This window comes from Taeniopygia guttata, chromosome 3, assembly GCF_048771995.1.
Source record: "Taeniopygia guttata chromosome 3, bTaeGut7.mat, whole genome shotgun sequence".
In the NCBI taxonomy this organism is placed as follows: domain Eukaryota; kingdom Metazoa; phylum Chordata; class Aves; order Passeriformes; family Estrildidae; genus Taeniopygia; species Taeniopygia guttata.
In genome coordinates this window covers 59,354,324-59,378,259 of record NC_133027.1, presented here as the reverse complement: position 1 = coordinate 59,378,259, position 23,936 = coordinate 59,354,324, and the positions used below count along the sequence as shown (strand labels likewise).

The 23,936-nt window shown below is 37.4% G+C and overlaps 1 protein-coding gene across 28 annotated transcripts in view; it reads left to right on the top strand.

Moving 5' to 3' along the window:
* The window catches only part of SYNE1 (spectrin repeat containing nuclear envelope protein 1), a 287,044-nt gene extending 263,527 nt beyond the window's left edge, over positions 1 to 23,517 (top strand). For 20 of the 28 annotated variants that reach the window (XM_072926945.1, XM_072926947.1, XM_072926946.1 and 17 more), the window contains 14 exons: positions 2,447 to 2,629; positions 3,042 to 3,179; positions 3,930 to 4,121; positions 5,026 to 5,356; positions 6,197 to 6,265; positions 8,185 to 8,327; positions 9,222 to 9,348; positions 10,484 to 10,695; positions 12,154 to 12,354; positions 12,703 to 12,831; positions 13,197 to 13,409; positions 14,370 to 14,459; positions 16,287 to 16,345; positions 22,387 to 23,517. In XM_072926945.1, the coding sequence (XP_072783046.1) occupies positions 2,447 to 2,629; positions 3,042 to 3,179; positions 3,930 to 4,121; positions 5,026 to 5,356; positions 6,197 to 6,265; positions 8,185 to 8,327; positions 9,222 to 9,348; positions 10,484 to 10,695; positions 12,154 to 12,354; positions 12,703 to 12,831; positions 13,197 to 13,409; positions 14,370 to 14,459; positions 16,287 to 16,345; positions 22,387 to 22,627 (2,328 nt within the window). In that variant the 3' untranslated portion in view covers positions 22,628 to 23,517. The remainder of the gene's footprint in view (positions 1 to 2,446; positions 2,630 to 3,041; positions 3,180 to 3,929; positions 4,122 to 5,025; positions 5,357 to 6,196; positions 6,266 to 8,184; positions 8,328 to 9,221; positions 9,349 to 10,483; positions 10,696 to 12,153; positions 12,355 to 12,702; positions 12,832 to 13,196; positions 13,410 to 14,369; positions 14,460 to 16,286; positions 16,346 to 22,386) is intronic. The other 8 variants (XM_032747556.3, XM_032747557.3, XM_032747544.3 and 5 more) reach the window with 4 other exon arrangements.
* The last annotated feature ends 419 nt before the right edge of the window (positions 23,518 to 23,936 follow it).

Genomic DNA, 23,936 nt, shown 5'->3' with positions numbered 1-23,936 from the left:
CATTCAGACACTGTAAAGTATTTACTGTGAAGAAGAAATGCAGATTTTAAACAATGTTGAAGTGCAGTTGATAAGTTTTGGTTTAACGCTTAAATCAATAGCATAAACTGTGAAGGGCTGTGTTCTATAATTGACATTCACATGTATGAATGTACTGGCCAGGTTTTGGTTTCAGACAGACTTCATTAGGCCAGACTTCATCATGGCCAGGTAGATTGCCATAGTATAGAAATGTTTGCTTCCTGGACACAAACACTCTGCCTCAGAGCTCTTTCCCATTGTCCCTCTATGTGGTGATCTGGATTTAAATATCTTAATTAGTAAGTCTCTGTATGAGACTAAATATATTCCAAATATATCACAAGTATATTGCCTCTTTGATTTTTACAGCTGAATTGACTTTGCTCAAGGTTTGTTTCATTGAACCTCAGTTGTTATGATAACCTTTCCTCTGCAGCAGATTTGTGGATCTTTTACTGTCTATAGAGTGTCAGCAGGAATAAGATGCAAAGAGAACAATGTAGCCTCTTCAAATGCCTCCTTTCCTTGGAGTTTGGTTCTTTCTCATTTTTCCTTCTGCTTTTTTTTTTTTTTTTTCTCCTGAGCATCTGAGTTCTTTGCCTACTAAATATCAGGAAGGCAATGTGGTATTCAAATCCAGTGGCATTCAGTAGCTTTACTGTAAATTCAGTATGAAGTCAGCCACTTAAAAATATGAACAGAAGCAGTTTCTGCTTTAACTAGGCATTTTTTTAATATTTTCTTCTCCATATCAGCACTTTAATTTAAATAACAACACATAACAAAAAGACCTCATCAGACTGTGTAGGAACCTTTCAGTTCTTGAGGACAGAGGTCAGAGATGGCTTTCACTGATTTCACTGTACAAAAATAAACTCCTTCCTTTCCAGTAGTTTATTGAGAAATGAAAAGAGGTAACAGGAAAGAATGCAACAGATGAATTCTTGGGTAGCTGAGATGAAAACATGGAAGGCAAATAAACAGCTGTTCTTTTGCTGGAGAAGGCTTGGTAACAGATGAAACAGCAGCTGCACACTTTTAGATTTCATTATTCTAGTAAATACAGTCAGAATTGTGCATCTAATATAGGAATACTTGTGCAATTTTATATTAATTCAGTTCTACTGATCATTTCACCCTAGCTGCAAGTGCATTTGTTCTTTTTTGGTTGTCCCCTACCCCATTTGATGGCCATTCAAGAGAATAATTATGTTGAGAGGACTCTACAGAATCTGGTCTTTATTCCAACAAGTTCCTTTACTTTCTTCCCTGGTATTACAGCAGAAATGTGCTTATCACATTATGGCTTTGAATGGTGCAGTATGAAGTGTATATCTTTTTATGTAGCAAACTCACGTGTTTAATTAAAATTTCTGTACAGAAGTAGAGGTGTAACCTAGCCGAGTTCTACAGTCCTTGTTAAGGGAGGTGTCTAGTTTCTGAAGACATTGACTGTTTTATTGCATTATGAGAAATATCAGTTTGTAGAACTACAGTGGGATCCAAACCCTACTTGTATTCAAAAGAGAGCTGGTGAAATCTAGGTTTTTAGGCCTTCTTTTGATGTGACGAGATAAAAACAAGTAGATTTTTTAAAAAATATTCTGTTGTTGTTGTTGTTGGCAGTAGTAGTAATAGAAGTATAAATTCAGTCATTTCTTTACAAGGTACTTCCTCCAAGTGTCATGATTGCTAGTCACAACATAAAAGCCATGGGCCAAGTCACCTGTGCATCTCAGCTGCATCTCTGTGGCTCTTATAAAAGCAGAGCAAGTACCAAAAGTACATGGTGCAAAGATTTGCCCAGAAATAAGTTGGCATGGATATTTGCGACATTTTCTTTTTTAAGACAGAATATTTTAAGACAAAACTTCTTGCACACCAGTATACTAAATATGATATGTCTCATTTAGCATCATGTTTCAGAATAAACAATTGCTCAAATTTCTTCAATGTTTGCATTTCAACAAATTCAGTATGTGTAAAGAAATCCAATGAAGCCACAGGAATCTTGGATTTCTGTTCCCTTTTTTTTTAAGAAGAGTTTCATGTTCATTGTTTCTACTTCTGTTCTCAAATACAGAAGCATATAATTTCACAGAAAGAAGAGCTAGTTTTCGTATATTGATTTTGCCTTTGTAATGGATATTCATGTTGCAATTTCTCATTTATTGAACCGTGTCAGTTTTATGAACTTTTCGGGGTTTTTTGGAGGTGTTTTTTGTTTTTATGGTTTTGCTTTTTTTAATCAGAAGACAGCATCTCTATAAGGGAGTCCTCAGGAGACGTCTCCAACTAGTGGAATTTATTGGCTTACATAAGTCAGAGTGCAGAAGAAGGGTCAAAATAAGGCAAGAGACCTATATATGTATCCTGATTTCAGTACTTAAAATTCTGAAGGTGTCTTTTGTTCATACTGCTTTAGGCTTTCCAGAGACAAGTGCACGAAAGCCTGACTCAGCTGGAGCTGATCAATAAGCAATATCGGCGCCTGGCACGAGAGAACCGCACTGACTCCAACGGCAGCCTCAAGCAGATGGTTCATGAGGGGAACCAGAGATGGGACAATTTACAAAAGCGAGTTACCTCCATCCTGCGCAGGCTAAAAGTATTTTTCCATTTTTAAGACTTCAATTTCACTACTTTAGTTAGGAATCAAGGGTACTTCAGCAGCTTTCAGTATAATGCATTTGCACAGTGGTTTTGAGGGGATTTCTACCTTTGGAAGTGGAAGGAAGCTCATCAGTTCACTTAGTCCAAAGTAAACAAATAGACTGTAGGCAAACGCTTGATGACATCAAACACCACCTTCCTCATGGAAGATGACTTTCATAGGTCAGCTAATTGCAGCTCTTGATGGTGTTACCTCTAAAGGAACCTCAGAGAGCATGTAGGAAATGAAAGAAGAAGGTATACTGAGTTTAAATTGGGTTTGATAGGGATGAAAGTAATTTTCCTACTACTGCTGAGGGTTCTCATATACCTGGTCATTTAATGCCACTCAATTTTCCACCCTCCAGCATTTTATTGGCCAGCGGGAGGAGTTTGAAACAGCACGTGACAGCATCCTGGTATGGCTAACAGAGATGGACCTGCAGCTGACCAACATTGAGCATTTCTCAGAGTGTGATGTCCAAGCAAAGATAAAGCAACTTAAGGTAAAGAACGATAGTTACATGAAGGATGTAAAGAATGGGTAGTTACAGAAGGAAGGATGAAAGAAGGGAGGGGAAATCATAGTGGGAAAAGAATTTTAAGAAGCGTTATGCAGAAATGCAGTCTGATATGGTTCCTTTACTTGCAAGCCAAGACTTCAGCCTCAAAAGTTATGAGTTATGTCAGATTCCAATATGTACTTTTCTATCAAAATAGAAAATCTTTGATCTGGGAAAAATGTGAAAAGAAAAACCAGGGATGATAGTGTACTTTCCCACATCAAAATAGGAAATATTAGTAAAAAATATTTATATAAGGCTTCCATTATTGCTAATATCTAATAATTACTACATTTCTCAACCATTTCTGCATCAGAAAGCTCCTTATCTGGAGAGAATAATAGCAAATGTCACATTATCCAAAATTCCACTGTGCTAGGTTTAGCATCTCTGTTCATTCTAGACATTTGATCATTGACATGGCTTGTTTGGAGAAGAGATTTCTTTCCAAATTCAACAAGTAAGGAATGAGATGGTAAACCATGAAGTATCACTGGTTTTGGCTTGAAAGACTGTGGAACACTAAATTTAATTTAATTGCTCATTGTTGCTCATGACAAGAGTATTTGGCACAAACCATGTTTGTTACCCAGACCATTCATTTTATAAAACTCTTAATACTTGCATCTTTAATTATCCAGATTGTCCTCATGTTGATTTTGTTGATAATGCATGGGCTTTTCTTTTACACAGGCTTTTCAGCAAGAAATTTCCCTGAACAACAACAAAATTGAGCAGATAATTGTGCAAGGTGAGCAACTCATTGAGAAAAGTGAGCCCCTGGATGCAGCTGTGATTGAAGAAGAACTAGATGAGCTGCGTCGTTACTGCCAAGAGGTCTTCGGGCGTGTGGAGCGCTATCACAAGAAACTTATCCGCCTTCCTGTGTGTATATTTACATATGATTTTATTTGTTTGGTCCATTGCCAATTTACTAATGTGAGAATGAGGAAAGATGTTGAAATGAAACCTAAGTAACTTTCCAAATATCCTGTGGTTTAATTTTTTTGCAACCCTGACCATCTGCCTCCCTTCCATTACATGCTATTTGCGTCCTGTTCAGAGGGCAAGCTGATGAAATCTGGAATTTCTGTAAATCGTGAAAATGCATGCCAATTGGAGATTTATAAAACTTTATTCATAGGAGTAGCACTGTGGTACTGGTCATAAGAACATCTCCCTGCACTGTCAGATAGTTTGACTGGCAGTTTAGTGAGTTGGTGTTTTTTTAAAAACATAATGATAAAATGATTTTACTCATCAGAAGAGACAGAGGTTTGTCTCCAAAACTGAACGCAACCTCAAAAGTGGAAAAGGAAAACAAAAGGAGAAAGTGAAAGGAAAACAGTTTTTGGTACTTCAAGTCCTACTTAATGAAAGAAACCAAAAAAAAAAACAATTACAGGGGTTTCAAAATATGAAATAACATATTAAAAGCAATACTCATGATAAAGATCACTTATGCTTTCTATTAATTTATTCCAGATGTTTTTCTGACTTAATATTTGCATTGAAGTAACATCAGTAAAATCCGGAGATATTTGCCTTATGTGAGACTTTATGTGCCTCAAGTAATTAAAATGAGCTGACACTTAGATCTTCTTTGTTGTTTTGGTTTTTAATACACCTTAATAATAATAATGAAGGGAAGGTGCAAAAGGAAATGTGCAAAATTAAAACCCCACCAGTGTGCCTGTCACCTAATGCTACTTTATTTCACTGACCCAGGCTGACCATGCAGTGCCTCTGCACGTTTCATTGACCGCTTCTGTTTGCATTATGCTTCTAGCTAACAGATGACGAGCATGACCTCTCAGACAGAGAGGTGGATCTGGATGAATCAGCAGATCTCTCTGACATACGCTGGCATGACAAATCTGCGGACAGCATTCTCTCCCCGCACCCCTCTTCCAACCTTTCGCTGCCTCTTTCCCAGCCGCTGAGGAGTGAGCGATCGGGGCGAGATACCCCTGCGAGCGTGGACTCCATCCCCCTGGAGTGGGATCATGACTACGACCTCAGCAGGGACCTGGAGACAGCTGTTTCACGGGCACTGCACTCAGAAGAAGACAGAGGACAAGAAAAAGACTTCTACCTGAGAGGAGCAGCTGGCATAACAGGTACGGTGGCAGACTGAGTGCTCTATTTTCTCCGAGTAAAAAAAGTCAAATGTTGTATGTGTGATTGTGTGGCTAAGATTCTCATGGAAAAGTACTTTAAATAGACCTTGATTACTTTAAATAGAGTTTCCTAATGATCTCAGTGGCCCTCTGGCCTTAGAGACAGCGATGGAGATTCCTGGATGACGACAGCCTTGGAAAATGGCAGAGGCTTACATGATATGGCAGGGAATTGGCTGTGTATCTATGTGTGAGGCCTGCCAGATGGGATATGTCATGTGTAACAGCCCTGTGTCCTAAGTTATTCTGACTAGAAGAAACTATACTGGATATGGAAAAAACTACAGAGCAAACTAATGAAAAAATGCTGTGGAAGAGACCCACATAGAAAATCATCAAGTGTTTAAGTAAACCCTAACTCTGCCCTGATGCAGGCAAGACTCCAGCAAATGAGTGTTTAGTCTGAGGTGGGATCTTGGGTCTTGTTCTCCAGCAAAGTCAGAAATCCTTTCTAAGTGTTTGTGCTTTGTGTGATAAATCTTAACAAGTGAGAGTGCCCAAATGGAGCTAGCTGTATGATAAGACATACCAGGGTATTTTACTCTGATCTTGTGGCTGTCTTTTGCTTTCCAGGTCATTGCTCTGCGAATAGTCAGGTTTGCATGGATCTTAAGGGACTGTATAGCGGCCTCCATGTGTTTCAGTCTTCATTTTTTTCCTTCTTCAGAGAGAGTTTGCTATTGGAACAATTTATTTAATTCATACCATGAAAAAGACTCCTGCTGTAAGGAGACAGCCATTGCTGAGCCATCAATTCAGATTGTGCTATTATTTTTTCAGATGTAGAGATCCCTGAAACTCTTGAGGCCTATGTAACACTCACAGAAAACGCCCTCAAAAATATCTCTGGTAGGCATCATAAAAGACTAAACATAGCCAGATGCAAATACCATGGTGCACAAACATAACTTCTTTCTCTACTCCTAGCATCTGCTATCTTTTCACAACTTACAAGATAAATATTTCTTACATGGCAGCTTTGGCATATTAACTTAGAAGTATCCTCCTGCTTTACTACTGCACTTAAAGGTACCCTTGGGGGCATGAATGAATCAATGATGTCTGAAGATTAGCCCTCCCACCTTGGCTAACAAAACTAAACTGATCCTGATCTTATTGATCTTTTTTCTCTGATGTCCATCAACCAGACTTAATATATTATTACATCTTAAAGAAGAAGGAAAAGCTATAGAACAATACCTAGTTTTTCAGATTTGCATTTTATTTTTTTTTAACACAGACACATCTTGGATTATCACGCAGATATAAACTTTTAGGTTAGGTGTTGTTTCATGTGATCAAAATGTCAAGTTGAGGTACTGTGTTTATCTTAGACTCATATATTGGAAAATTATTTTCTTTTCTCATTGCACAAGATTAAACCTTCTGTCTCTTTTTTTGACGACTCTCTTGGAGGAAAGAGATGCATTTGCAAATTTTTTTTCTCATTATTTCACATTTTCCTCTTTTTAAATAATGACTTTATTGCAAAAAGCAAACAATTAAAATCTTAGTGTCTGTGACACAAGCCTGGGTTTCACTATCCATTTCTATTTATTCCCCAAATTATTGAAATAATGTTATTGATTAAGGGTATAAGTAATGCAGTACTTATGAAAGAAGTGTATTTAGTTTTCTGATCTGTGAAATTTTTTTTAAGTAATGAGTAAGAAGCAATGTTGAGCACTTTGTCCTGTCCATTTGGGGTGAGGTGGTGTTATATATGAAAAAAAATTGATCATCCAAGAGGCTCCATTTTCTGTAATTCAGTGGACAGAAGGCTTTCCTTCTCTAATCATGTTTTTAATTATGTCTTTATGAATAAATTCAAACTGTCTTTGTAAACAGATGGAAATCAGGTCTAGTGATAGAATATGGATAAGAAGGATCTCATGTGGTCCTCTAGGCTGCAATCTGCTTCACATTAGCATTGTATCTAGCTAATTTCTATCACAGACTTCAGCTGACCCTTATAAGGAAACTACAAGTTAGTCATTCTTCAAAAACACTGATACTGGTTTCCAATAGCTTGAATGACTAATTCCATCTTTCAGATGTGTTAAGCATGATCTTTGTCAAATACATAATTGGAAAAATGCTGTAAATTTTGCTGCTTAGTGTGGTTGCCCAAAGCAGTCATGGACTACTTGCTGCAGGCCTCCAAGATGTCCAGTCAGCTATGAATTTTGACAATATGATTATAACAGTTAGCATTTGTATGCCAATTTTAATCTCAAAAATTGTATACTAATAGGATCCTTTCATGGAAATGCAAATTCTACTCCTTTTTAGTGGGGAGAAATCATACAAAGAGAAATTAAACTACCAAATTTTTACATTATTTTGGATAATAAAAATGGTGATTTGGATTGCAGGGTTTTTTTTGACAGTGGTTGTGAAATGGAAGAAGGTGTTTCCCAAAATCAGTGAGGTTAGAATATGCTATGCTGAGAACTTTCTGTTAAAAAAAAAAGACAAGGCATTCAATAATGGGGAAAAGTCACTTCAGAATCATTTGCAAGCCTACTTTAAACTGTGGACTCTTCTATAGTATTCTTATGGCAAGCTTGTCTATTGGTATCATTTTTTTGCTAACACTCTCTAATGTAACTAGTTATCACTTAACTTTGACATCACTTAGCTGCTGCCACTTTCTCCTTCACTGTCTAATCTAAACAGTATTCCTAATATCTATTCTGCCTGGGCAAGGAAAAGAAAGAAATTTGGAAAAGTTGGGGTGACAGTCCTCTTCTTTGGTATTGATACAGGTGAACCAGGTGCCCTGGAAGCACATATCCGACAGCTGGACAAGGCCTTGGACACCAGTCGCTTCCAGATACAGCAAACAGAAAACATCATCCGCAGCAAGACACCTACAGGACCAGAACTGGATTCCACTTACAAAGGATATGTGAGTGTGTTTTGGAGCCCCAGTCAGATGTGCATTGCTAGCTTAGCTTAGCTTAGCCATTGAAGGAAATGCAGCTGCTTTAGCAGAGCAATTAGCTGTGACTGCTTCTCAGACTCACTTGTGTGGTTACTACCCTTAACCACATGCTATTGTTGTTTATGTTATTAGAGTGTTTACAATAGCATTAGAGGAACATGACTCTGAGGAATTTATTTTCCTATTACATTTTTGCAGATGTCTAGAAGTACTTTCTCACACATGCTTTTATCCATCTAATAATGATATCCTTGTTTAAAATTCCTCTGGTTTTAAAAGCATGTTTTATAGCTTCAGGCACAGTATTCATCTTGCTTATGAATTATAAGCATGCATCATATAAGCAAGATTGCATGTATGAAATCCCTGATTAAAAAGCTTTGTTAGAAAAATTTTCTGAAATATAAATTATCTTTCTGAAAGATAAATTTTTCAGACAGATTTTCGGAAAGATTAATCTCTTTCAAAGCCATTCAAATAATATTATTAAGGACAGAATTTAAAAATTATCTACCTGCATGCATAGCAATATTTCCAAATTTAAGTTAATTTTCTTTATAAGTCTTCTAGTGTCTTTGCCATAGTGTCTTAAAATTTAGAAAAGATGGCACCTAAGACGTCTAGAATGATTTGGCATGATGGTGCTAAGTTATTTCTGTATAACTTATGCTTTAGGCCTTTATCATCTGCATATACTTTTTTTGTAGTATCAGCGCAGGTTGTTAAATAATAGACCTTTTTCTTCACACTTAAACTTACTTTTGGAAATTTCTAGAAGTTGCATTGTAATTCTCACTGTCCATACAATTAGTCCTGTACAGTGCATATTGAAAAGGAATATTTTGTTTGTTAACACAGATGAAACTGCTAGGTGAATGTAGTGGAAGCATAGACTCAGTAAGAAGGCTTGGATATAAACTGAAGGAGGAGGAAGAAAAATTTTCAGGACTCATTAACATGAACAGTACTGAAACACAAACAGCTGGTAAGTAACATTTAGTTCATTTGATGAGCAGCAATTATGGCAAGCAGCACACAAGCAAAGCTTTTCTGAATAAACACTTGGTATTATTTGCTGACATATGTATTTACATGACTGTCTGTTATCATGTTCTGTTTAACATTTTTTAATAGGAATAGTAAGTAATAGTAAGTATTCCTTGTGTATGCTGTATGACTAGTTTAGGCATACAAGTCCATTTTAAGAACCCCTTCATATCATGAGGCGTAACCCTAAGCCTTTTAGGAGGTCCCTGTGGAAGCAATGGTTTTTTTTTTTAAGATTTCCCATGAAAAAGGTTGCTTATATTGCTGTTCAAAGCACCTAGGCCAGCATTTGTTTCTTCTAAAATTAGCTTTCACCTCTATTATTTGCCTACAGTAAAGAAATTTATTTTCACCTGATAGAAGTATTCACTTGGCTAATTTTAAACATCAGCTGTAGAACAATAGGCATTGGATTGTGAAAACATGAATTCCCAGGGAGTATAACGGCACCATCTCCATTCTTAGCTTGATATAAGCTACCCATATAGTCTCTTTTATTTTTTGGGGGTTTTTATTTGTAAATTTTAATTTGATGGAGTGATACAACTTGTCCTTCCACCTCAGCATTTCAAGATAACTAGCAAGAAGAAATAGCCCCTTAATTATTTCTTTCTAGTGCAGGTGTTTATCCAGTGCATCAGTAGTAGCTAAGGCAAATGTAGTGAGATGTGACCATAGGAACAACTACCAATAAAAACAATAAATATCTGGTTAGTTAGATATATTAATATTTCTTGCCTGGTTTGCACTTGTCTGGTAATTTAAGATGTCTTTTTTTGCCAGCATAACCTGTTTTAGAGACCTGCATGTATCAGCTTAATTCTGCTCATAGAAGTCTGACATTAAAAAGCAATAAAATTGCCTGTTGACTGGAATCATCTAGGTTCTTCATTCTTTCCCTCCAACATCACTTTCTTCAATCTAACTTAGTTTTTGCAGTGGTTAGTGTTTGTGGCTTAGGCTTTTTACAGAACATCTTTTTGTCCTGAACAGTATTCAGTTTATGCAATTGTGTGTGTGTGAAGCTAGTGGGTGTTTTTGGCTTTTGTTGAATTTGGTGTTTGTAATTCCAGGTGTAATTGAAAGATGGGAATTAATCCAGGCTCAAGCTCTGAGCAAGGAGCTGAGGATGAAGCAGAACCTTCAGCAATGGCAGCAGTTCAACTCTGACCTTAATAGCATCTGGGCTTGGTTGGGAGAAACTGAAGAGGAACTAGAGAAGCTCCACCGCCTTGATCTCAGCACTGACATACAAACTATTGAGCTCAGGATTAAAAAACTGAAGGTGAGTTTTATTTCTCTGTTCCATGAGTTACCTTCTAAAACTGAGTACAACAGGTATGTTGGAGAGGTTGCCAATAATTGCACATAGTGGGCTGCTGCTGGTTAAGTAACTGGGTAAGTGATTTTCTGAATCACCTTTTGGAAGGAAAATGTACCACTGGCTATCCAAATGAAGTTTTGGAACAGTAGTTCTGTGGTAATTCTGTAATTACAGAATGTAAAGATAACTCCTGATGTCACCCAAATTGATGAATTTTTTTTTAAGTGTCAAGTTAGATCAATTCTCTTCTACTCAAATGGGTAACAAAATAGCTTGTTCAAAAGAAATGCCTCATTGAGACATTACTACTTTGTGTGGAGGAATGAGATGGAGTCCAATGGTGTTGTAACCTACCCCATGTCACCAGTGCAACATAGAAAAGTTTGATGCCACTTTGCAACATTCCTTTTCTTCTTCTGTCATCTCAGGTGCATCAAAATCTGAATGTTGCTTTTTCATCTCTCTTGTGTGTTCTACAGCTATAAAGATCTGCAAATGTGGTGGTCCACAACTTCGCATTCATTTACTAGTATCTTACAAGCATGGGCACGAAAATATGTGACCCAATGTCAAAATGCACTCTGCTTCATGCCAGGGATGAGGTGAACAGATAGTAGAGGCTGTTTCCGGTGGTGATCCATGTGAAGCATATCAGTGCTCATCTTCACTGTAATCCAAATATATCTGCCATAAGTACTGCAAAGGTTGCTGTGACATCGTGCTTTTAAATAAATGCTGTAAAGTAGGTGGAAAACGGGACATTTCATGAGAATTCTGCTCTTATCTCACCATCTCTTTGAAAACCCATTAGTACCCTCCAAACCAACAGAGGTGGGGTTTCTTTTGTGGCTTTCCAATATAAACAAATCAGAGTATTTATACAAGTTGTGCTTCTATAAATTGAAGTTCTTTATACTCCTTGTATGTTTTTGTTTCTCTCAGTAAAAGATTTTATTTTAAATTACTGATGACAGCAAATTCCACTTGAAAATATGTTGGTTTTCATGTTTATCAGCAAAACTGAGAAGTGAGGGCAAAAGTTTTATTGTGAGCTAAAATACAGTTGTGCTACATCTTTAAATTTTGTTGGACCTACTCTGTCTTTAAAATATCTGAAACATGAGCCAAATCTTTAAAATTCCACTCTGACTTCAGGCTTTCAAGACTTTACAAGTTTAATTGGCTTCCTCTTGTTTATGCTTACAGTAAAATTTTAGTAGATGTTAAAGAGTGAATATTTGCAAAGTCACAGAGTGAGCCCAGAAACATCATATCCAGAGTAAAGGGACTGTTACTGGTGCCTCTCTGCAGCTGCTGGTGGCAAAGCATTGCATTGTGGTGCGTTCTCTACATTATGTTTCTCTGAAAGTCACAATTTACCAATTTCCATTCTTTCTTCCCCTTTGTCTTACCATCAAGGAGCTGCAGAAAGCAATTGATAACCGCAAAGCAATCATCTTGTCCATCAATCTGTGCAGCTCAGAGTTCACTCAGTCTGACAGCGAGGAGAGCAAGAAGCTCCAGGAGCGCCTGTCTCAGATGAACGTGCGCTGGGAGCACGTGTGCAGCATGATCGAAGACTGGCGCAGTTCATTGCAGGATGCATTAATACAGTGCCAGGTCTGTATTGTGCCTATTTCAAATTGTCAGGAGCCCACATACTGAAAATATAAACCATTTAGTTACCTGGTGTGCTCACGATCCATCTGAAACTTGCCTGTGAAAGCCAAAATACAGCTTTGGTGTGGGTCTTTCTCAAAGCACTCAACCTGTGCTACCTAAAACATGGATTTACACCCCAATATTTACAAAATTTGTCATCTGTGGAATAGTATTCTAATATTCTATTGTATACTTCTTGGAAGTTATTTTATTTAGCTAGTAGAATGTATCAGAGGATAAATTAAAAACCTGAGTTTGACTGGAATATTCTGCTACCCTGTTAAAACCATGATTCATCATTTGCAGGATTTCCACGAACTGAGCCATGGGTTGCTGCTTTGGTTGGAGAATATTGACAGAAGAAAAAATGAGATTGTACCCATCAATCCAAATCTGGACTCAGAAATACTGCAGGATCATCACAGACTTCTGATGGTAGGATTATAATCACCCTTTTCTCTCCCAAAACATATCACCAGAAAAACATCTAATCAGATTTCTCTTTCTTGTGAGGATTAACACTGTACATTGTGTGCTAACACAGAACTGTGGGACCAGCGTCAGTGGCTGACTTTGCCCTGGTAGGGAACACCGCTCACTTCCCTTAGTAGCACATGTGATTTAAAAACTCAGGCAACTACTAGGCTGCTGTATATGTTCCTGTCAGATTAGCAATTTATATTGCTTCTCTTTTTTTCCATTTCTTTAATTTAAAATGTTGAGGTTTGTGAATTCTACTTTTTTCTTTTTTTTTTTTTTTGACTGCTATTAAAAAAAATTGATGCTTGCCTTGGCAACAGCAAATCAGACGTGAACTGCTGGAGTCTCAGTTGAAGGTGGCGTCACTGCAAGATATGTCTTGCCAATTGCTAGTCAATGCTGAAGGCAAGGATTGTCTTGAAGCCAAAGAAAAGGTACATGTCATTGGAAACAGACTGAAGCTGCTCTTGAAAGAGGTCACACGTCATATTAAAGACCTAGAGAAAATTCTAGACATTTCAAGTAGTCAACTGGTAAGTCACGTCTTTTTATTCCTTTCTGTTCACTGAGCACATTTCCTGCTCTTCCGGCTGCCTTTCTCTGATCATTGCTATTGGCTGCTCTGTTTCTGTGGTTTGCAGTGCTTATCAAGATGGGATAAAGTATTCTTAAACTTCATATTGTAAATATCTCTTCTGATATACAGGGGGGGTTAAATTCAGTATTTTTTTTCTATTTGGTGTAGCAATTACTGAACTTCTTGGTTTGTTTACCCTGCTATTACTGAATCAGTCGACTGGCAAAGTATATGAGATAATTATTCCAGTAGCAGTACTGAAAATTATAGTATGTCAGTTTTCACTGGAAAGGAAGTTAATGCACACTCTGTCACAGAGGGAATAAAAAGCGTAAAATAAATTCTGTAATAGGGTAAGGAGTCCCTCATATGTGCCTCTTAGCCTGTGAGCTATAGTCCAAATCTTTTCCAGTTGTTGTGTGTCTCAGGTGTTTGAAAGGGCATTACACATATGTCTCTGCCAGCAGTGACAGATACAGAGTAAAGATTTCAAGGCTCTCCTTTAGTTCACTTTTTTAAAGGACTTGGATTAGCAGTGTGCTTAAAGCACAAGAACTCAGCTCTTCCCTCCTTTTAGCGGATTTCTACCTGTTTAATTAAAACCTTGGTAGTACCAAACTTTTCTTGTAGTTCACAGCCAATAAAGAGCAACTGGTTTTTCCCCTGTATTGACTTTGGTGGAAAATGTGTCACCTGAGCAAAGGAAGTTTTAACTACTGTTTGCTTTTCTTCTCCTTTAGGGCTGACAGAGAAAACATGCAGTGCCTTAGTCTTTTAAAATTTGGTAACAAAATTTAGCTGCTTTATTTGGCTTGGAAATAACTTTGTTGGAAGTTCACTTGGGATAATTTTTCCAGTTTGCTTATCTGTACAGCTAGTTGCTGTATTTCTGAGCTCCATTCCTTCTGACCTTTAGGAATTGTCCTCATGGTCTTCTGATGAATTAGACACATCAGGCTCAGTGAGTCCTGTATCTGGAAGAAGCACTCCAAGCAGGCAGAGAACGGTAATTTCATGTCATTTATATTCTTCCACCACTTGGATGGGAACTATACATATCTACAGCAGTTCTAGCCAGCTGGAAGTCACCCCTTCCCACTTGTTAGGAAAAGAAATGGCATAAACCAAAAGGAAAACACAGCTGCTTTCCCCAACCCTGCTGCATATCCCATCCTGCATGAATCAGAAGTGGTAAATACTATCTGAAACCAGGGCTGTCAGTGTGGTTGGTTTACCATGGTATGGCATGTCGTGTCTCTTGTATTTTGCTCTAGTGATGGCAGCACCCCAAAGTCTGGTCTTGTCTGGTATAATCAGTCCTCCATATCTGTTTGGCCTTCTCTTCAGACCTGCTTCATCAAGAATCTCAATAAGTTCTTTTGTCATTTCTGATGCAGGTTGCAGATGGTCTTATTGAGACTTTGGATGAATGGCTAAGTAGAGCTGAAGGGCACAAAAACATTATTCAAACCAGCTAGTTGTGCAGGACCTAATAAATGGCTACAGTGGCAACTCTGGAGTTGTCCATTTACATCGCTGGCACAAAATTCAAGAAATATAGCAATACATGCCTAATACTTAACACTTCCATACTCTGAGCCCAAATTGGAACTGCTATTATTTTGTCTTTTTCTGCAATTCTATTGGTTGATTAATTTGCTTTTTTCCTTAGTTCTTAAGACAATCAGATTGGTTTGGTTTTGTTTTGTTTTTCCATTTGCACTTTTTTGTAAAGCCTCTTGAGTTCTGTCTTGATAAATCTATGGCTCTTGGAATTAATTTATTTTTTTAATTTTTGTTTACATTCACTAGTTTCCTTTTAGATGCTAGTATGAGAATGTAAAGGAATACTGGCTTTTCCAAAGGAGAAAGAATATAAACCTTAACATTTTATTTTAGAGGTCAATTCTTTTATCTTTTAAATTTAAACATAAATAATTTCTAATAACTCTGATATCACAGTTGTAACTGAAGGTTGCCTGAACATTAGAGAAAATGGAGAAGTATTTCACTGTAAATCTTTATCTAGAGAGCAGGTAGAATTGTGACAAGTTTCATCTTAATATTTTCATAAGGATTTGTCTGTCTCTAATTTATTACTGTTCATATATGTAACTACTCTTTTTCTTTTTTTTTTTTCCCTCCATAATTCATAGCTAAATTGGATGATTCCTTGGGTCTAGTTTTCAAACTTCTGGGTTCTGCGCCCACGCAATTTGAAGACTAAAGTGATACTAAAGTGTTTAGAATTTCAGTGCCAAATATGCTGATGCTAAATAAATAAATACTAATACAAAAGAAATACAATCAGGATTATAAATATCTAACTGCATTAAATAATCCAGCAAATAGCTGTGAGTGCAAGAATGCCCTTATTTGGCCTTCAAAATCATGGGGTGTAGGAGAGGCAAAACTTGCCAAAGGAGGGTCTTGGTCCTTTTTTTCCTTGAGAGTATTAATTTTTCTGCATGTGCATTTTTAAATCTATTTTTTTTCCATGTTCAACTTAATAAGATGACATCTATTTCACATTACATATTATTTGGACTAAATTTCTAGAGACTTTTTTTAAAACCTAGAGCAACTGTTCATAAAAATAATGTCTAAACTGTTATTTTTGAATTCACTCTGTATGTTCCAATAATTTTCATAATCAGTTAAGTGCAAAGAAAAGCCAGTTTCCTTGGTTCATGGGTATTGGTCATCTAATTTGATGATTTTTTTTTTTTTATGTTTCCTTTGCTGCACTTTTAATTTAGTTTCATCAGTAGCTTGTCTTTATTTGCCTGGACTGAACATTCTTCTTTCTTTACCCCCTGTTCATTGCAAACAGCCACGGGGCAAATGTAGTCTCTCACAGCCTGGACCCTCTGTCAGCAGTCCACATAGCAGGTACCTATTCTCCTGGTTTCTGCACTCTGTTCTAGAACGCCAAGAGGATGATAGAAATTGGCCGTGGTTCCCCTCAGTCCCACTGACTCCATCAGGAGTGGTCAGGACTTACACAAGTGGTAACTTCCCTTTTGTTAATCATTCAGCAAAAGGGACTTTCAATTACTTCAAATTCTTTGATAAATAGAGACACAGGCTAATCCTTGGACAGCTGCAGCTTTTGCTTCACAGAAATCCCATGTAATCAATGTTTATTTTTCATATGCCTGATCAGAGTGAGTGTGTGTTTACACTCATGATATTTAATGATTATTTTATTTTGGTGTGATTTAAGAGGAATGCTATTAAGTACATGGCTAACACTTTCTATGATCCTCTTTACCTCTAGATATTAAATTAAGGCAGGTAATAGGCCAATATCATATTCTAGAATTTGCAAAACCCACAGATCTGGATGAGACATACTAACATCCTTTTATTTATTTATTTATTTATTTTTCTTCCTTTTTTTTTTCTTTTTTTGTTTTTCCCTGAAACGTTTTGTTCAGTTTGTGGGTTTTCAATACTTTAGACTCAAAACTAAAAGTCAGAATTTGAGAGTATTGAGACTCGGAATCACTTTCTCTCCCCTCCTCAGACGAACTGCAGTATAACATGCTAACACTGCCATGGCTCACCCAGTGCTTGCATCCCTGCATTGCTCCGGGAGCAGCACTGCTCATCTCTGTCTGACCAGTAGAGAGCAGGCGTGCAGCTACAGCTTCTTGCTTTCCACGGTGTCTCCAGCAACCTGTCATCTCTGCAGCTAACAGTGCTTCTGCATTCTTGTTGTTGTCAGTGTGATGTGTGTACTTTCACTCTTTCACTGATCAGTTTACTAGCCTCTACAATTATGAAGTTAAAAGAAAAAATTAAAAAGGAAAGGAGCAAGCCAACGTGTATAAAGGGGACGTTTTTTGCTATTCCAGTGTCTTACACACTGCTAAAATAATCAGAAAGTGTGATTATGGTATATTTGTTCTTATTAAATCTAATAATAAATCTCATATAACCTAAATCTCATTTATTCTCTGCATATCAAAAATTAACTTATTTGTTCGTAGAGTCAAAGATTCTGTGTTGGAAAGAAGAAAACACAAAATTAAGTAATATATTTTAAAAACAACTCCTGTTAGAATCAAAGAAAGAAGTGAACACTAGATTTAATAGATTAATTTAATACAGTGATTGAGCCACAAACAAGCAGACAAAAAAATACCTTAAGAGTATTATTCTTTTAATGAGCACAATCAAGATTTTATTCTCATTATAAATGAAGGAAAGAGCAAAATTACTTACCATGTTGAGATTTACATAAACACTTCTTTTAAAAAGTTTGCTTTACATGTGTAGTTAGGGACTGTGAGTAAAGTGGCATAATTGTAAAACCATGTAACAAATAGAACAAGTATCTTTTATTGCTACCACATGCACTAAGCAGCTGCCTATTTTTAAGGATTTTTTCCTTTGAAACAAAAGGAAGCCACATAGAAAATAGGGGATATGTGTAAAATCCATTTTTCTGTCTGATTTAAAGAGAAAGAGAACTAATTATTCAGCTCCAGTCTGTTATGAAGCTTGGAGTTTTGTTTCCCGTAGGGAGGAAAAAAAAGGGAGGAGAGGGGCTTTACTCTGCAGCCACTAACAGCGAGAAGGAGAGACGATGTCTTTGACAGATCAGCACGCTTGCACTAGCACCATTGTACTCAAGGAACACATTGTGTGCGCTTTTGCACTCTCCTGTGTAGTCAGACCACTTCTGCCAGCCTTCTGAGGTTTCTGGTTGTAGGTGTGAGCCCCTGGTGCGAAGAGCAGCTAGCAGTGTTTGGCAGCTTTGGGATCAACTCCTGTCCTACCAATGGCATTGCTGCGGCACCTTTCAGATCAAGGATTTCCAGCACTGTTTATTAACACATCTTGTAGCAGCACAACACAATGTTCAATTTGTCATTCAGACAAGCATGGAATATGAATGAGTCACTGCTGAATAGGAAACTTAATCAAATGCGCAAGCCAGACAGGTTGTGGTTGATGTATAATATGGTTTTTAGGGATAATGCGGTACAAGCTGTCACTGTGTTCTTTAATATTTTGACATGCCTCTGATCAGAGTACTTTGTGTTTGATCTTGCACTGGATCAGCAAACCCTGTTAGAGTTTAGTATAAAGGAGAAATAAAGTCAATCCCAGAAGGTTTATCACACAAGAAGTTGTGAAGGAAATTTTATCTAAAAAATTAGAGGGGCCATGCTTTATGTATAGCAAGTGTTATTTCACTTTGCCTTCTCCATTATCACCACAAAAAGACAGGCATATATAGTGTGATGCTAAGCGAGGTTTAAACTAGCAGGATTAAATTAGCAGAATTAAACTAGACATTACACTGTGGATTTAACCTGAGTTTAATCCAAGCAGTACAAGTAATCGTGTACTAGGTGGGAAAGAAAATCAAAAAAGCAATTCCTCTTTCTTCATCAGTTTAATAGAGCTGTCGTAAGTGTACACCTGGATCTTTGCCTGTGAATTTTTTGAAGTCATTAAAATGTTAAAAGATTAAAACAGTGGTTCCGTTTGCTCAGGGGTGTTTACATTGTTTCTCTTGAGCAGCTCTATTCAGGTCTTGGTGCCATAGTGCCAAACTCCATTTCCTGCTCTCCCCAAGCCTCCCCAAATGACTAGTGGATCTTTAAAGATCACTTGCTGTTCCTGGAGCAGGCCAAACCACATCACTCTTTGTGCCTTTGCCCACAAAATTATACTCATGTCTACACAGTAGATCAGGCACAAGGTTTACATTTGGCTTGCCATGATTCTTTTCCCAATTATCTCCCTCACTCCGGGCTTTTTACTTAATTATCATATAGAACTGTTGCTTCTTAAACTTACTAGATTCACCCACTTTTTTTCTGTGCAAGAAGTCAATACTGTCTGGTATTTGCAAAGACCTTCAGCATCTGTCATCACAGAGATGAAATTTACTATTCTTAAATTTTGTGTAGTAGTCTTTTAATAAAGATATTAAATTAAGGCCCATTCTTGATTAACTGCAGTAAATAAAATCCTACTATGCCATCAGTGCTTCTTTCAGTGTAAGCCTGTTTTCCACATTCCATTAGTCACTTAGCATTAAATTAACTTTATTTATTTCTATCAGCTTCACTTGAATGATAAATTCCTTTTTGAAAGCTTTCAGATGCTTACTGCAATACAGATTGGTTACATCAACTGTATCTTCCTTGGGAAAAAAAGTAGCAATCGTCTTTACAGAAAGGTTCCCCTCTGAGCTGAAATTAAAGTTCGCTTTGACCGTCCTATCTATAGCCTGGTAAATTAGCTTCTCCTCTCTTGAAATGCTTAGAGAAGAGTTCCAATATCACTGACATTACAAACTCTCAAAGTAAGGGTAACTGTTGTTTGCAGTTATATTAATATATAAAATTTCTTGACATGAAGAAGCTTACTGTTGGCCAGGACTGCAGCTGTGCTTCCCTCTTTCATCTGCTAAGTAGGAATTGTCTACTGGAGTGAGTAGCAGATGGCCCTACCGCTTTTCCTCCTCACAGTGTGACAAATGGTGGAGCAATCAGAAGAGACAGCTAAAGAGACAAGCTCAAGAACAGAAATTAGATTTTTCTCCAAAATGGCACACAGTACTTCAGCTTTCCTCTCTCCTGCCAGGCTAAATAGGTGTTCTGTCCTTAAAAGTAGTGAGCTTTTTTTAATAACAATGTATCATTTTAACCTCTCTCCGTAGCAAATCTATTAAACCCTCTAAAACAGCCCATTCCATTTTGCAGACAATTATGTATTTTGCAGAGGTGTGCCTGCCATAAACACAAGCAGTACAGCACTCAAAGTTTTTATAACTCCGCCTCCGAAGATGTTTTTGTAATATTTCATTATTTTCTTTTTGAATTGTTTTCATGCAGTATTATTCTTCAATACCCTACTTAACTGCAGAAATATGGTTTGCTGTGGATTGTTTTAGTTTTTGAAAGTTTGTGTTCCTTTTGAGATCAGCCATGCAAGCTTAAAGCAAGAAGTGCTGGATTGTGCTACTAATAGGAAAAAGAAAAGAAAAGCCAGAAAGGAAAACTTCACTACGTTTTGATTCAGCTTTTTGGAAATTCCCCTTCTGACACCCAGTGTTGCCCCACAGTAATTCTGGGACAATGAAGAAAATGACACTTCACTCATTATCAAACACCAGTTAGCAGCTGCAGAAATCTTGTAATTTTTTGCATTTATACAATGACAGCCTTGTAAATAGGTAGGCTGTGCAATCAAATACTTGGAAGGTAATTAGGCACTCCTTGTTCCCTTTGTTCCTGCCTCAGTCCATTAACTTTCTATCTTGGCATTCTCAGACAGTAGAAGTCCTGATCTAATTGAGCTTTCATATGGAATGCTCTGGTGCTGTTTCATGTGACATGTCCTTTGAATATCTTTTTTATAATATGTGTTCCTACATTATGTGATATGCATCTCTCCATCTGGGCTGCAATAGTGTGGATTCAGACAATACAAGATCTGATATTTTGATCATCACTGCTTTCTGGGATATTTAGTTCAAGCTAATAATTTAGCATATATCCTAAATGAGTGTTTATGTATCTGTTGGCCACCTGAACCTTGCCAAATTTGCTTGGCTTTGTTGAAGTCCTCATAGTGGGGTGCTATACATATATGAACAGGAAAATAAAATACTCCCAAGCACAGAAATAATTATTTTCTGAACATGTGCAAAGGGAGCCCTTGCTAAGCCTGGCATTGTTTTGAAGATCATATTTTCATTTTTGGATGCTTCTTCACTCAGATTTAGATTTATCAGGGAGACAGGATCAAAAGAACAAGGGGAAGTCAAAGAAACACTAAGGAACCATCAGCCCATACTTACTTTACTGGGGAGCATTTGACTGCAGCCAATAAGCCTGATTTCCCACATCTCCTTATGAAAATTTTCATTTCTTAAACTCTAGGAAACCATAGATTTTCTGAGGCCCCATGATCATAGCAACTATGCAAATGTATTTTAGTAACATATCTGAGACAAAATTCATTATCTAATGTCCTAATAGCAAAGTTCTTGAAGCAAGTTACTTGAAGGCTATGAGTTCTTCCACTTTTTGTCTTTTGCTGGAAGACAGTATTTTCCCATGCCATTTAATTAGCACACTGAGACCATCAGATTTAATCTTTCCTAGTCACTCTTTTCAGCTATTGACAGTTTCAGTCAACAAGAAAAATGTGAAATTTATGTCTTAATCTTTCATTAAAGTAAGAGAATGGATTTTTGAACTGTCCCTTTGAAAATATTTGTGTTAGATCTCTACTGCCTCATAGACATGATAGGTATATGTGCTTTTTCAAGTTAGATCCATCAACAGAAGGGAGAAAATCACTTGGAAGGTGATGGTGTCAAATCAGTTGAGCAGATAGAATTAAACTGCTGATTCTGTGCAAGATTCAAAACACAACGTGCTTTGTAGAAAATAAGTCCCCATTACCTGTATCTTGGTGTATTGATTGGCAGAAAATGATGTCACTGAATCTCAGTGCATTATACCCTCATGGATACCTTATACATAACAAATGTAGAAACCTCTGGAAATCAAATGCAACTGGCCATTTTAAACAAGAAGGCCCACCTTTCTAGACAGCATGCATTGAACAAATATGGCAGGTATGGCCCACCTTTTATCTTCCCCTTTGCTATAGCATAGTGCTGTAAGTAGAGAGTCTATCCCATAAATGATAAAGGGGCTGTGGGGTCACAAAGCCCCTTCTATTGTGATCATTTGGTGTTTTCTTACCCAGTCTAGAAATCCAGGGTCTCTTAAAAGTGTTAGGGGAATAGCATGTTCACTGAAAAATACCTCTGCAGTTGTCAATTAAAGTCTGTGCGAATTATAAATCAGCCTTCAGGGGAGGTTGAGTGCCCAAGGGCAACCTCTGCTGTAGTAATGTTTTAGTGTATTCAACTGCCCATCTTCTTTCCTCAGGTCCACAAGAGGTGGCTCAGGTTCCTCCCCTTCTGAGGCTGGGCCAGTGTGGCGGTGCCCATCTTTCTTCCTCAGAGTCCTCAGAGCTGCTCTGCCACTTCAGCTCCTCCTGCTGCTCCTGATCGGGCTGGCCTGCCTGGTGCCCATGACCGAGGAGGATTACAGCTGTGCCATGGCAAACAACTTTGCCCGCTCTTTCCACCCCATGCTGAAATACATGAATGGTCCTCCTCCATTGTGAAGGAGACCTGTGGGCCTGTGGGACAGCGGGAGACCTTTGTTGGAGTGCTGACTGAGAGCAAGATGGTTTTAAAGGGTGACAGGCCTCAGCATGGCAGCTTTACCTGTCTGCTGTAGCCACTCCTGTGCCCGTGTCTTTCTCTGCTGGCACTCCGCTCAAAACGCATCAGTGTATCAGTATCAAAGTGCACAACGTATTACCTGAGTAGCATCATTTCAACACTTGCATCCTGGGTACTAAGGAGGATGCAATGTACGTGAGGGAAACCTCTTCTATACAGCTTTTGGGATCTTTTAGCCACTTTATATCCAGGTCATTGCCCTGTACTATGCATAGCCAAGGACTTGATACTGTAGATCCTTTCCTGTGTGCTGCTCCAATTGACCTATTAGCTAGTCTTTGTTAAATACCCTCTCAGTATCTACAGTATACAAAATAACCAATGCTTAAGGAATTTTAGAGCATTTGTAACATACAATTTTAAAGAATCTTGTATGGCAATGTATTATTCCCTGTGGTTTCTTGTTTCAGGCATGGTGTTCTAACTTTTGCTTTGGATGCACAAGGTGTAAATCTGAGAAGCACTTTTTTAAGGTTTAAAAAAAAAAATGGATGTAATAATTAAGATTGCAGAAGTTTTTATGAGGAAAAAATGTTGAATGTCAAGTTGAAAAACAACATATTTATGTATGTACAGTTTGCTAAGCCAAGTTTTGTTTGTATTGATTTCTTTGCATTTATTATAGATACCATAAAATATTTTGTCTACGTGCTTTTTAATGACAACTATGGAAACCTCTAAATTTAGAATGAGATATGTATGGCATAAAAAAATAGAAGACATCCATATGCACTTTAAAAAAGAATTAAAAAAATCTCTAACAAGTTAATGGCATTAGGTATATGTTTGAATGACAAGATCTGGAAAATGACAACTGGCAGAATATATGGGAAAGTATCACATTAGAAGTACATGTTTTGGATTAATGATTCATCAGTTCAGGTTTTTCTTTTTTTCAAACTGCTTCTTGAAGTTCCCTCTCACCTGTGTGGGGTTTTTTTTCCATCTATATTTCTGTGTATGCACTCATATGCAGCCTTTGACAATTGGGGTTGTACCGATCCACACTGAAGCAGATTTTTTCTGGTGGGTATACTGGAAACTTGATATACTGATATTCCTGATATTCCCCATAGCAGCTCAATACCAAGATAGATTTTTTTATGTTTTACCCATCATTATTTTAGTGGAATAGGCCCAAAACATATGTGTAAATAGAAGAATAAGAGAACAAATTGAAAACTCATT